This window comes from Aptenodytes patagonicus, chromosome 24, assembly GCF_965638725.1.
Source record: "Aptenodytes patagonicus chromosome 24, bAptPat1.pri.cur, whole genome shotgun sequence".
NCBI classification, from domain to species: Eukaryota; Metazoa; Chordata; class Aves; order Sphenisciformes; family Spheniscidae; genus Aptenodytes; species Aptenodytes patagonicus.
The window spans coordinates 3,324,108-3,337,704 of record NC_134972.1 but is presented as its reverse complement, the minus strand read 5'-3'; the positions used below and the strand labels follow the sequence as shown (position 1 = coordinate 3,337,704).

Here is a 13,597-nt window from a genome sequence, read left to right as displayed (position 1 = left end):
TTGGGATGAATGAAGAGAAAATGCCCAAGAACTTGAGAAGCAGGGGTGGGGAAGTAAACAGAAAGACTGCTGAACTCCATTAGGCACTATGCAACACATTCTCTTTTTTAAAACAGGCTAAGCTATGCCTCATTTGCTCCAGCCAGTCTTCATTTCACATTTTCAAGGCTGAACTGTAGCCATTTATAAGCCTTAACACAGGACTTAAGAGCCTTGGCTAAAGCTGAATGCAGAGTATATTTTATGCAAGGCTATAGGTTAAGGATACGCTCTCAGTCATCTAAAACCAGTGTAAAGCTTTCTTAGTGTGAGACAAAGGAGTGCACCATGAATAACTGCTGTGTCTTCCTAGGAATAATGCAAAGCAATAAAATAAACTTACACAACAACAATAAACAAGCGCAAAATATATACAGAAAACATAGCACTGTGCACTGGAAAAAAAAAATACAACCCAGGTATGAGAAGCACTTTACCTCAGTAACATGATGAACTTTTAATAGCAGCTGAGGCTAGTCATACATGGGGCTGGCTGCCCACTAGGACAAGAATCTGCAGATATATATTTAGAGATGAATTGATGGGCTATCTGATCTCACAGAGCCTGACATGTAGCCACGCGCTAGCCCAAGGTGCCACCACGACTGAATAGGCATGTAGGACCTCAGCTAAGCTAAGCTGCTCTGCACCAGACCCCGGTAAAGGTTTCTTTCTAATAACAGAAGTTTGTGTGTGAAGGGAGGCTACCAGTAAGTCAGACTAGCAGATAATGGAGCTCGAAGAAATGCATCATGTATTATGTCACTGTCAAATACACTGCTTTTAAAAATGTCTTTTTAATAGAGTGAAGCCGTTCTTCCCTTCACAAATTTCTTCAAAATGTTCCCAAAACAACAAGCTGTGTATAATGAATAAGGTTAGTCTTGTGAAGAGATGCCAATAATCAGCAGCAGCAAGGCTAAAGATGTTGGCTGTGGCAAACTCAATATTCAACTCCACAGTTTCTGAGAGGAGAACTCAGCCCCCCCTTTCCTCTCATTTTCATCATGCCAACGAAAATCAGAAGTAGTTCCTCTGATATCCCTGGAGTGAAACAGTCTCAGCAATACAAAAATTGGGTCCAGAGGTCCGAGGCCAAGGTACCCACCTCGCAGCCTAACCAGAATGACCAGCAGACAAGGATTCATCAGAGTTTAGCCGATTCCTATACTATACAACTGCCTCACTGCATACACTCCAAGCTAAATGAGGCCTCTATTGCACACAATTAATAAACATATCTATGGGGAGAATCTGTTGTGGGGATTGAAAGCCAGAACTGTCTCTTCCCTAGGCCAACTCTGCATCAATAGTGAAAGAAATGGCTCTGGTCCCATCAAGCCTGTGCCAGCAGAGACTCTGTTATATTTAAATCAACATTTGCCACAGCAGGGGATTATCAGATGCTCTACTTAAATGCTGGATTTTCTTTATTTTGATGTTTAACTCATAAAAAACTGAATTTATTTGGGTTGGGTGCTGATGCCTGCAAGCACAGCTGCTCACCAGCTCTGTTTTGCTTGCCACGTGAACGCATGCAAAGAGGATTTAAAACCTTTTTCCAGTCTGCCTAGTGTCAGGATTTGGATTTTCTTACTCTCTTACTGCTGTGGCAATGCACCCAGAATCCCCAAACCCTCAGCAACCTCCCAAAGCAGAGATGTGCAGAATTTTCTCATGTTCCCTTCTTCATAGAGGCAAACTCTGGAGATGGGAAACCTGCTAACAAAGGCTGCAGAGACAGAAATACAGGGTGATTGAAGACAGCTGACCTGGACCTGTGGATAAACAGAAAGGCAGCACATTCTAGGAGCAGAGCCACGGTGCTCCAAGGGATGGTATGTGGTATTACCACATTTAGAGGTAGGTGCCTATGCTGCCCATACAGAATTCAGAATGGTTTCATAATTTGCTAAGGCTGTCTAAACTATTTGAAAGGGTAAAACAATAGGTAGGTACCACAGTTACTCAGTTTTCTTGACTGCTGTTGCCACTTGAGGTTTTATTATTAGTAAGATCAGGCACATTCAATAGTATTTCATGCACAAGAGATGGACTTTGGCTCCATGAAGAGCATAATCAAATTCTTGGAAAGCGAATGCAGATTTAGAGAGATGCTCCTTTATATGTCTTTTACTTAAGACCTAGCTGACACAAGCAACTGAAATTTGCTGCTAAATGAATCAAGACAGTACCGTGCATTTCAAAGCAGCATTAAAATCGGTGCTTGCCTCAGCAGGATTTGGTGCTCCTGATTCATGCCTGTATAACATTAAAGCTGAATTAGAATACTGCCGTTCTTTATTTGTAATCCTCCTTGATTGTTTGCTTTCACTAACATGTTATTCAGCTTAAAGAGTATTTACTAAAACTGAACTGTATGAGCATGCAGAGCATTGACAATGTCACATGAGCTCCCATTATCTGTAAATTATTTTATACACACCAAGTTTTAAGCCATATACAGTTTAGATACATTTAAACTATGGATCCAAACCTTTAATCCATATTGTTCTAACTCCTTTTATACTTATTGCATGCGGAAATTAACACATATAAGCAAACTTAATTTGGGTATTTTCATTGCTACTGGTGATGAGATATGGAAGCCTTACTCATTCTGGAACAGATGGTAGAAACAGAAATTTCTCCCAACAAAACTAAACTTGATCTAGAGGAATTCTCTCTAGAGAACCTCTCTGTGAGGTTCGGTCTTGATCGCTGTATGGTCTCTGTGTCATCCCTGCTGTCCCACCCCAAAAATAAATTTAAAAAAAAAAAAAAGGATTAGTACTGAGAGGCACCATTGGCAAAGATGCTGACTGTGATGACAGCTCAAGAATTCTGAGATGTGGACCCCTAATGCTGCTACTCGGTTAAACACTTTTTCCTGCACAAAAGCACAGTAAGGGGTTGCCACTGATGGCACATAATGGCATAAATATGCCTGGGAAATGCTGATATATTTAGTAACAAGTACCTCTGCCTACCAAGAACTGCTGAGATCCACTCACTCAGTTTTAAACAAGGAAACATTAGCAGTAGCTAAAATCACTTAGGTGAAAATATTTGAGGTGTGACTAGAAATGTAGAAAGGAATAGCGGGAAGGAAAGGCTCTTCCTCCTGGTAATTCTGAGGAACCTATGATGTCAGCCATCACTAAAAAAATATCCCCGCTTTCCACTTCTTATAGGACTAATGACAGGATTTTTCAGATTAAGCTATGGTGTAGATCAAGAACATTTAGCTTTAATGCTTCTATCCTTAGATTTAAGAAATCTTCAGTGCCTATAAGCTGCAGAAAAACAATTCCAGAGATAAAGATTTATATTCTTGATAATGGGGCAGGCTCACATAAATAATTGAGCTGAACTTAAATTTCATTCCAGCTGTAAAGCGTCTGCCTCTTATTGAGCTGCATTGCATGATGAGAGGTTTGACTACATCAGTCATTCATAGCCATTGTCAGAAATAAATTGCTAGATTAACTTGTGACTATGGCAATCACAGGAAATGTGCGCTTTTTGGGAAAATAATGTTCCTGAACTTCTGCACTTGATGGAATAATCAAAATCTTCCCAAGGGATTCAGACAGATATTGGCATGGTAACGTGAAAGGGGCTGGAGTGTCCTATCCATTTTGTTTTCATTTTGCATTTCCAGGTCCATGCAGAGTATGGATTAAACAAACAAACAAAAAACAATGCCACAATTAGCATCTATTTTGCATCTAATGAAACAGAAGTCGACAACTACTTTGTCCGTAGTTATTTCAAGCCTTACGTTTCCATCTAGGGCTTCATCCAAACTCTAATGAAATAAATTCTTGGATCAGAACCATAGATTCGTTGCCAGCACTGGGTTTTGAAACCTTCTACACTCCTCAGTACCCACATAACAATTATTGAGGAAGACTTGCAGGCTATTGCAGTTATTTCTCATCCACATGTTTAACAGGGCAGGTCGTCTTTAACGTGAAAATACCAAAAGACTTTATAACCTCAAGCTTACTGCCACAAACCAGAGACACTACTTATTTGAATCTGGTACCCAGTATCTGAAGACACTGAATTATTTCCAGTAGACTGTTTACTTTGATGAGCATAGAATTAGCCTTGCATCCTGAGTCTTTATGTGAAATTTTATTTGTCCAAAGCAAATATGACCTGTTAAGATTTACAGGCTTTATTAGCAGCAATAACAATTTTACAATCAACATCAGTAAATCAGGGTTTATTGAAAACTCTACAATTTTTATCTGTAGAAAGCAATTAAAATGTCAGTTTTTCATTGGATATAATTCCTAACTGTCATAAAAGACAGATATCCTGTTTAATTGTTGAGTGTAAAGCAGTGTAGTTCAAATAATTCTAAAATTGTCAGTAAAATTCCAACAGTGTTGACTGAGAATCATAATTTTTTCCCAAATGGCTGAATTCCAACCAAGATAGCATTTTTGGCTATTTAACTACACAGAAATTGGAAAGCAGTCAAATGTATGCAATCAGTTCAGCAAACCATACTTGTTGGGTAGAAGTGTACCTATCATCATTTGTTTCTTTTGGTCTCAAAGAAAACACACAGATTTTATATAGTTTTTCACTTGAAAACTTTCTGCTCACCTTTAAACGCTGTATTTTTAGAATAAGTAACAAAACCAAACTGACGTACATGGTAGCATACTCTTCAAACTATGAAAATAGTCAATGTAGAAAAACATACTACAATCTCCTAAGGAAGGTACTAGGATCCTTACCACGTTAAAGAATGTTCCATCAGTGAACATACAGTGTGATGCAAGACACAAGGAATACTTGAAGGCTACAAAGTTTTGAGAGTGTATATTAGGCAATTGAACAGAGGAAAAAAAAGAGTGGTGGGTAAAAGAGAGCTGAATTCAAAACCAGCTCTGACTAGAACTGGGAAGCCTTTGATAGTGCTTACACACAGGACAGAGAGACCTAGAGCAGCATGTCTGGAAGGGAGAGTGGGGGAAGGAAGAGGAAGACGACCAGAGTTTGAAGGCACTGGACAAGGCAGAGTTCCTCCATGAAAACTGGGCTCCCAAGGCTGACACACACCACCAGGACTGCAGGTCAGATATATTTCCACCGCCAAGAAAGACATTTTGCAGTGAAGTAGAGGCCACATCACTCTTCATTTCACCTTGTAACTACTTGTTTCCAGCCTTTTTCCTGTAACTCTGCACTTGATTTTGGGCATTTTGTTAATAAACATTCACTTGTTTTACTATAAAGTCTGTCTAGTTTGTGGAACAAGGGGAACCAGGGTGAAAGGAATAAGCAAAGTCAAAATTTTTACCAGAGAGACAGCAAATCTATCTGAGACAGGATACACTGGCAATCTGGAGGGATATGCATTCAGAAAACCTGGTTTAGCAGTGCACATTGAGAGAAAAAGGTCACTGAGGTTGCCAACTGGTGGCTTTGAGGAATCTCTGCAGGCAGTGATTACCATCCCTTCTGCAGAGAGTATGGGCAATAAATCCCTCACAGACCAAGGAAGTTTAGGCCATTACACCTTTGGAAGTTTGTTTTGTCTACAAAATAGACATGTTTACCAGAATACACATTTCAATAATTTTGGCAATTCTCTGTAATGCAGTATCCATTTTTCTAGTTACACTAAACATGAATAAAAATAATACACAGCTGAGGAGAATGTAGTAGCAGAAATCTGAATGACAGAGTAATGCAGATTAGATGCCTAGATACAAATTCATCTACTCGCCATTCTTACTTCTAACTCATTTTCCTTCTGGTCTTTAACACTTCTACCTGACTGTCAGTGTGGTTTGCACCCCAGTTTGCTGCATTTCTCCTCTCTTTATTTTCAATTGCATCTGCTCAACATGCTTCTCCTTAATGAAAAAGACGCAGGTTTCTTTGGAGTTTATTTTTCATTGCTTCTTTTGTTCCTTCAATTAGAACATACCACAGCAGTAGTGGAGATAAGGGGCAAAAACAACTTCTGAGCAATACTATTTGTCTTACTCATCAAAAGATGCTAAAGAGCACACTGCAGAGTGTGCAATTAGAAATACAGCACAGTATTACCGGGCTGCTCCGCAGCTCTAGCCCTGTGGCTGAGCCTACACTGCAGCCTGAATGTGGTGACTGTAGCTCACCCAGATACACAGGAGTTCGGTTTAAACTACTGATCTCAGTCTTGCCATGGCAGCACTGGCTGAAGACTACCATCACCAGTCTGCTTTTTGATAGGTAAGAACAGTGTGATGCCACGCTGGCTGCCACCATCAGATTTTCTTTTTTTTTTAATGCCTCTCTAGCAGATATTTAAACACAACCCACTTCAAACATCTTCCCCCAAGAACAGTCTGGCTATTATCATTTTAAGGCATCCCCATTCATTTCCTGTTAAGATTCAACTCTCTTGACAAAAAACATGTTTAAAGCTAAGCAAAAAACCCCCAAATTATTATTTGCAGCAGATTTTCTCTCTCCAGCAACAATTTATCAGAATATTTTTAGGGTTTTTCTTCTTTATTTTTCAATGAGAAAAGTAATTTCTGAGAAAATAAGTAACAATCTCTTTTCCATTTGTAAGCATAAAACTTGAAAATTTTATCAAAACTAGGATTTTTTCAGCAAACGATCCTGAATTTTGATAAAAAGCTGTACTTTTTTAAAACTTAGTAATGAAAAAATACGGATTTAAAGCAGTCAGTGAGAGAAGAGCACTGTAACCAACACTGGACCTTGAAAACCACATAGCAGCTAAGCCCTTTCTGCTTCTCTCCCCGTTTCTCACCAGCCCAGGAGGCATCAGCCACTAGCAGTGACACTGCACAAAGCCTCACCTCAGCTGCAGGGACTCCCTCAGGTGGCCGACAGTGGAGAACGATCATCCCTTCGATAGGAACCTCCTTCCCTTGTGGGTCTTGCTCAAAGTTTTTCCGTAAATCTGCAGAGTTTAATGCAATAATTCATTACACCTCCAAAAGCCATTCCTCCCCAAACAATAATATGTAGGCTGCAGAAGTGAGCAACAATACCGCTTTGCCATATTCTTCTCTTAGGTGTGTGTATAAAGCAATGGACAACCGAGAGCTACTAATTCTTCCCCAGAGGAGAGGCAGAGAGATCCTACTGTCTTTAGCTGTGTTTCCTTTTCTCCACCTTTAAGAAATGATCTGGGGGTGACTACAGAGACAATCAACATCAGAACCCACAGACTCCGTGGTTCCAGTTGTGCGTTTAATCTCTTAAGCCTTTCCAAAATGGAAGAATTAAATGCAACAACAACAACAACATGGTACTGTTAGGACCAACTGAATGAATCCAAGACTTGGTGAGTAATTTTCCTAGTACATGCTACTTCCGATGAGTGCCAGGGTATTTTATAAGATGTTCTAAGCTACATGTTTTGTTTAGATCGCCTACATACTGCAAGCTGTAGGGAAAGAAAGGAAACGACTGAGAGCAATTCCACACATTCCAAACTGGCCGATTACAGATTGCTTCATTTCAGATACCATGGCCAAGCTAATAATTCAGGATAAGAAACAGGGCACATTGTCTCAGAGCGACACTGATGTGGCCACAGCACTTCAATGTACAAGTGTTCGGGTAAACCAGGACAGACACAAAGGAAACTGTATCCAGTGACATTGACCTGACCCAGATATGCCCATGAATATGTAAAGTTTTGCTTGCTGTGAAAGGAAAACAAAACAGAAGAAATGTTACTTACTACATGTGCTTTGAGAGTTAGGATGTTTCCATTAGACACACTCGTTTTCTTCAAACAGTGTCTCAAATTCCACAGTGTGGATTTACTGATTTAATTTTCTCCATTGCTTACACTTCATGAAATACAACCCCTTAAACAGCAGAGGCTCTGAATCAGTTACACTTTAATATATTTTATAAAATACATTAAGACTTATTTTAGCGAGCTGATCGCTAGAGAAAGATACATGCAGTGCATGTATTCTCCTTTTTATGATTCTTTGTTAATGCTGATTTTTTTTCCACACAGATAACCAATATCTTTTCCAGTACCCTATTTAAAAAGTCATTCATTAACAGTTAGGCTGCAGTTGTGCCTACAAATGCCTGTATTAGGATGAAAAATGGAGTAAGAGCCATCTTCTCATTTTCTCTGTGTTCCACACTATCATAAAGAAATACTTACCTCCTTTTTCAGAGAAATATAAAGTGCTGTAATGCTTTGGACTTGACTCACAATTCAGAATCTCTAGGCTTTAAGTGCAAACCAAAGAAAAAAGGAAAGAAAGAAAAAAAAAAAATGTTGACACTACCACACTACACATCACAATGACAGGTGCTGTGAAAAAGTTATGGGTTCTGTATGCTATCACAAATGGGACCTACACATTCTCATCTCTAGTCCTCCAAAGGGTATTCCCCAAGTCAGAAATCCATGCCCCAAATTAAGTGGCTAGGTTGTTCACAGGATGACACAGGTCCATGAAAGGGTGAGCCCTGGAAACTCACAGGTATCTGTTGGCAGCTATTCATTTTTTCCGTCTGGACACTAGTAAGTCCCATCATCTCTGCACTCAAGAATTGCTGTTCTTTTCATAAAAAAACATGGCTTCGAGTAAAAGTAGCACAGCAAATGGCCAGTACAGGAACACAGTTCTCAGACGAAACATTCAGCCATGCTCAGTACATTACATAAAGCAGAAATGAAGAGCACTCTCTGGACTGCCTGCTAGGTTAATATGGTATCTGCAGTTAGGGATGGCAGCCGGGGATGTGGTTTGCAGAGGAACTGGTACCACAGTGATGGGTTTAAAAGTCCCAACACACGGCTCCACCTGCTTCTGCTCAGTCTGATTTTTACTCATATTGCCATATTATGGGGTTGGGAAATCACAGCGCGGAGAAAAGTCAATAAAAATTCAATTCAGAATAATAGTCCTTTGCAGCTTAGCAATACAGGGGAATTATTAGCTCATTCAGTGTTATGACAGTTAATGCCGTAAAATAAAAAATTTAATTTACACATATTTACCCATTCAAACTAAATCAGCCAACAAAAAAATCCGTCATTTATAAAATCAAGGAGTTGTTACGTTGTCCTATTACTTATCTCAAATGCTTATTTTACGTTATCCTGTTAAAAGATTTATCAAGAATTGCTGGAACACTAGCTGATAAAATTACCATTCAGAGTTTCTTGCTTGAGCCTCCCCAACCCGTTCCTCCTGCCCCTCATCTCCTTCCAAGAAGCATTTCTCCCAACTCTTTGCAGCTTGTTGCCATCATTTCCTGGGAGTAGGTCTTTAAAGACCTGAACTGGTGATTCAAAGGGTAAGGGTTCACAACAGATTGGGGGAAAGTAATTTCCTGAATTCTCTGCTAGCAGCACTGCTGCAAAAGGATGGTTTCCCACTCTCATTCTGTTAGAACAATGTAGCAGATCTAATTGCAAGGTAAAAACTGGGTGAGTTTGAGTATCTCCACAGTCTCATAGTAACAATTGTATTTGGGTTCTGTCTTTTTTCTGTCCCTCTTGCTATGATGGCATTTATTGCATTTTCCATTTTTTGCGTCTTTCAAATAATGATCTGTTGATTGAGAATTATAACATTACAGCATGCTATTTCAGATATGAAGAACAGAGATAAACTGAACACTTCCTATCTGGGGACAATGGTTGGGTTGTCCTTTGCTCCCCACTGTATTAAAAGTTCTGGAATGAGTCTTCTAGATTAAACAAAATAACCCCCTTCCCCCACAACTCTTAATTAATCTACAGTGGTGTTATTTAAAACTTAACATTTGTCAGCCTACAAGACCAGAGTTATTCCCTTTGTTTAAAGTAGGAAGTAATGATACCCCTCAGCAAATAGTGACAGCAGCTACCGTATCCACATGGCCTTCTTCAAAATTACCACTGGTAATGACTCCGTCCCTGTTTGGTATGACTTAGAAAGAGATACATTTTAAGTGAGTAATTCACAACTCTGCACAGTGGAATTCCTTTCTAATCCCATTATGGCAAGCAGCAGGCATATAGAATCATTTATAAGTAGCTTAACAGCACAGTGTAATTATGTAGGGTCCAACGGTCCAATTTCTTAATACTGGACGTCACACCATGTGACTCTCTAGGTCACGCAACTGGCTTCAAAGTCAAAGCATAAGCCTTGTGGAAGGCATACGAAAAAGCAGATGTTAGCACCTGGGAACACACACCAGCCTCAAATCTATTCCCATCTCCCTCTGGTAACCTTCGGTCACAACGGGGATGGCAGCAAGATGGAATAATCCTACCAGCCAGAAGTTGAAGAAGAGTATTGCTATTAGCCGTCTTCCCACACAAGAAGGGCTGATCCTCTGTGTAATGTCCTCCAGCATGGGAAGCACATGCTGAGCTCGTAAGTTCTTCATTATGATCCATGCAAGACTCTGAGAAGCTGTTGTCTGATTTTCCAGTCCAAGGATGAAGTGCAAGAATAATACTTTCACCTTGTTACAAGAAGGAAATTTTTCCTAAGCTGCTTTAACTGGTCTGAATGACAGATTCAACCATCTGATCCAGATTTCCCATCAACTACGTAGTTAAAAAAGTGGAAGACTACTTACCTTGCTTACGAATGATTTTATTATCTTCAGTAGTGGCTCTTATAAATGTCTATATGAACAGCATTTTAAATTATTTTTTTCTAAACAACATATGCTTAGTCCCATAAAGAAATGACAGAATTTCTCTAGCAGTCTTAGTTCTGTTTAGGATGTTTGTATCTTATTTCCTCATAGAAAGGAGGGAAGATACTTTTCCCTCTATTGATTGGAATTATTCAATTTTTCCTACTTTTATCTCATTTTCCCCACAGCTTATCATACCTGATGACCAATGATATGCTTCAATATTGAAAACCAGATTTAAAATACCATGCTGCAAAAGCTTCTAATGTATTCTTGCTTTTTTTTTTTTTATACAAAGTGTAGAAGACAGACATTGTTAAATGGATTTTCATATTGTTTAGACCCCTGTGATCAACATGGAGCAAAAGGGCACTTTTCAGGGGACTTTCAATTTGCATTAACCTTTTTTATTACATTGCGTTGTTGTGACACTGTGTATATGCAATCCAGAATTTCTGAAACAGACTTTCTCAGTGTAAATGCAAATCAATCAATCCACCTTAAAATAAGAGAGAGCTCTGAAAAAAACCCATGGCATGCTTTCTGTGACATTCCTGCAGTATCTCATAGGGAGGGCTTGCAAAGACAGCAGTACCTTACCAGCATCCATTTATATTTAACCCTAAAAGAACAGTATGTTTCCATACCTTTCAAAACCTAAGAGCAGAACATTTACTTTACTCACAAGCTATGCGGACAGATGCTTTCCTACTCTTTGACGTCCCTAGATGGCTCCATGCAACACACTGGCACCAGTAATCTTCTGGCCCATGAAAATCTTCCACCTGCTGTCTGGTCACATTGATGAACACCTCTCGAACTTTCAATCCTGAAGGGGAAAGACACAGAAAATTAGCTGATACAGGCTATCTTACTTGGGCATAAAGCTAAGGTTAGCCAAACCTTTTCTTTTAATTAAACAATTCCATTTTTAATCAAGGTAAAGCTCTAATTACTTTGACAATAATATATTGCCACTAATTAAATTCTAAAAGCTGAGTAGGTCATAATGCATCGAGTTACAAGAATTACCCCACCCACTGTGGTCTTTGCAAGAATATAACACCTCCCTCAGAAACCTTGTCTCTTGTGCCTTTTTCATCCAGAATGTTTATCTGAAATTTTATAATAGAATATACAATAAAATTGTCTTCCTATCTAACATCTCAGTGCCCTTGAAAAACCTTTCTGAAATAGCCTGGTAGGCCCCCAATCAAGTCAAACAGCCAGAACTATGCATGTATGACAGGAACTAATCAAATGCCCCACTGAATTCCAGCCTGTTCCAGCCACTACTACCACAGTTCCATCCAGCAGCCATTTCCTCATAGGGGAGAGAAAAGCTGTGTCTCATACTGCAGCGTAGAGAAAGCTAAGCTCAAGCCATTACAGTCTGGAAAGAAGAGGAAAAAAAAGAGAGGGGAATAAATTTCACAGCTCACAACTGGAGATGGTCCTCTTCGCCACCCTATCCTTCTGGGAAACAGTGAACCAGCTACAAAACTGAAGTCTTGCCTTTCTTAACTTTCACGAACAGAAGTGTTTATAACATCAGACAGATACCTTGCTTATTTAATACGGTTTCCCAAAGTATAATCTTGCTAAATTCATCTACAGTGCAATGTTGTTGTTGTCTACTGCAAATTTACTTGTTGTTTATCAAAATACATGCATGCTTCTTTCCTGAGGTAGGAATCAGTTACACCTAAAGAGCTGAGAAAAGGATCTAAGGGAATAATCAAGGCTAGCCAGGAGTAAAGATGGGAAAAGCCCTGTGCTTTTTCTTAGCCTGCTAGCATTTTCATAACCTCCTGGGCACAGGTGATATTTAGCAGTATGGCCCTTCTGACCAGAAGCATTTGCTTCAGACAAAGCCTGAAGGCAAATACAAGACATCAAGAAGCCTTGTAAACCTGACACCTTGTTTTATGCACTTGGGATGTTTGCCATATCTGCAACTACCTCTGCACGACAACCTCGGGGAGAGGAAATATAATCCAAATCTGGGTTAAAAGGCATTAGGAATCACTTGAAAGAGCTAGTCAGAAAAACATTAATTTGAAAATAGAAAACATTCATGCCTACTACTTTCTTCTTTCTCCTCCTGTGCAGTCCCAAGATACTTATTTCCCCTTCACTGGAAATGAATGAAAACTCAATCTTAAAATATTTCATGCCTGTGAAGTTTATAAAGCAGCAAGACATTTCTAAACCCAAACTCCATAAAAATTGGCTTCCGCTTAATCTCAGGCATCATTAACAGCTGGGTATTTCACTTCTGAAAGGCACTAGGAAGTCAACATGTTCCTTTGGTAAACCGGAGAGATGAGGCCCACTGGGGATGCTCAGTGAAGAAGGGCGGGGAAGGTCAGACAAGCTTTAAATACTATAAAGCAATACAAAATTTTTGCTACTTTTCCAGCAACAGGCAAAGGGGATTTTTACTTCTTTTCATTTAGCCTGTTTGGCTTGCCATATGTCACAATGATACCCAAAGACACGGACAAACCTGCGATAGCTTCCTAAGTCGCCTCAATAATCATTTTAGTCACTCAGATATTTATTCACTCTGTAATAAACAAACAGAGGTTTCCTGGTTGTTTTTATTTGCATTTTGAGTTTTTTTTAAGTATGTTGATGCAGTTTTCAACAAAACTGTTTACAAAACATCCCTTTATTTTCTGCCATGGTGAAAACAAGCCATTATGAAGTAAACACAGCACATGGAACTCAGCAGTTCTGTCAGAAACTCCTCTCCTTGCTGACATACTGACCGTGAAATGCACGATGAAAATGCACCATCTCAATTTAAACATCCACATTTCTCTGGCAGCGATGAATCCTTGGATTCTCAGTCATACAACCATTTTGTAGAGCGATCTTTAAAGATAAG

At 39.4% G+C, this 13,597-nt stretch overlaps 1 protein-coding gene across 2 annotated transcripts in view; it reads right to left on the bottom strand.

Moving 5' to 3' along the window:
* The window catches only part of UNC5D (unc-5 netrin receptor D), a 173,343-nt gene that overhangs the window by 73,974 nt on the left and 85,772 nt on the right, over positions 1-13,597 (bottom strand). For both annotated transcript variants that reach the window (XM_076358781.1, XM_076358782.1), the window contains exons 3-4: positions 11,390-11,533; positions 6,882-6,985 (exon numbers count right to left, since the gene is read on the bottom strand). In XM_076358781.1, the coding sequence (XP_076214896.1) occupies positions 6,882-6,985; positions 11,390-11,533 (248 nt within the window). The remainder of the gene's footprint in view (positions 1-6,881; positions 6,986-11,389; positions 11,534-13,597) is intronic.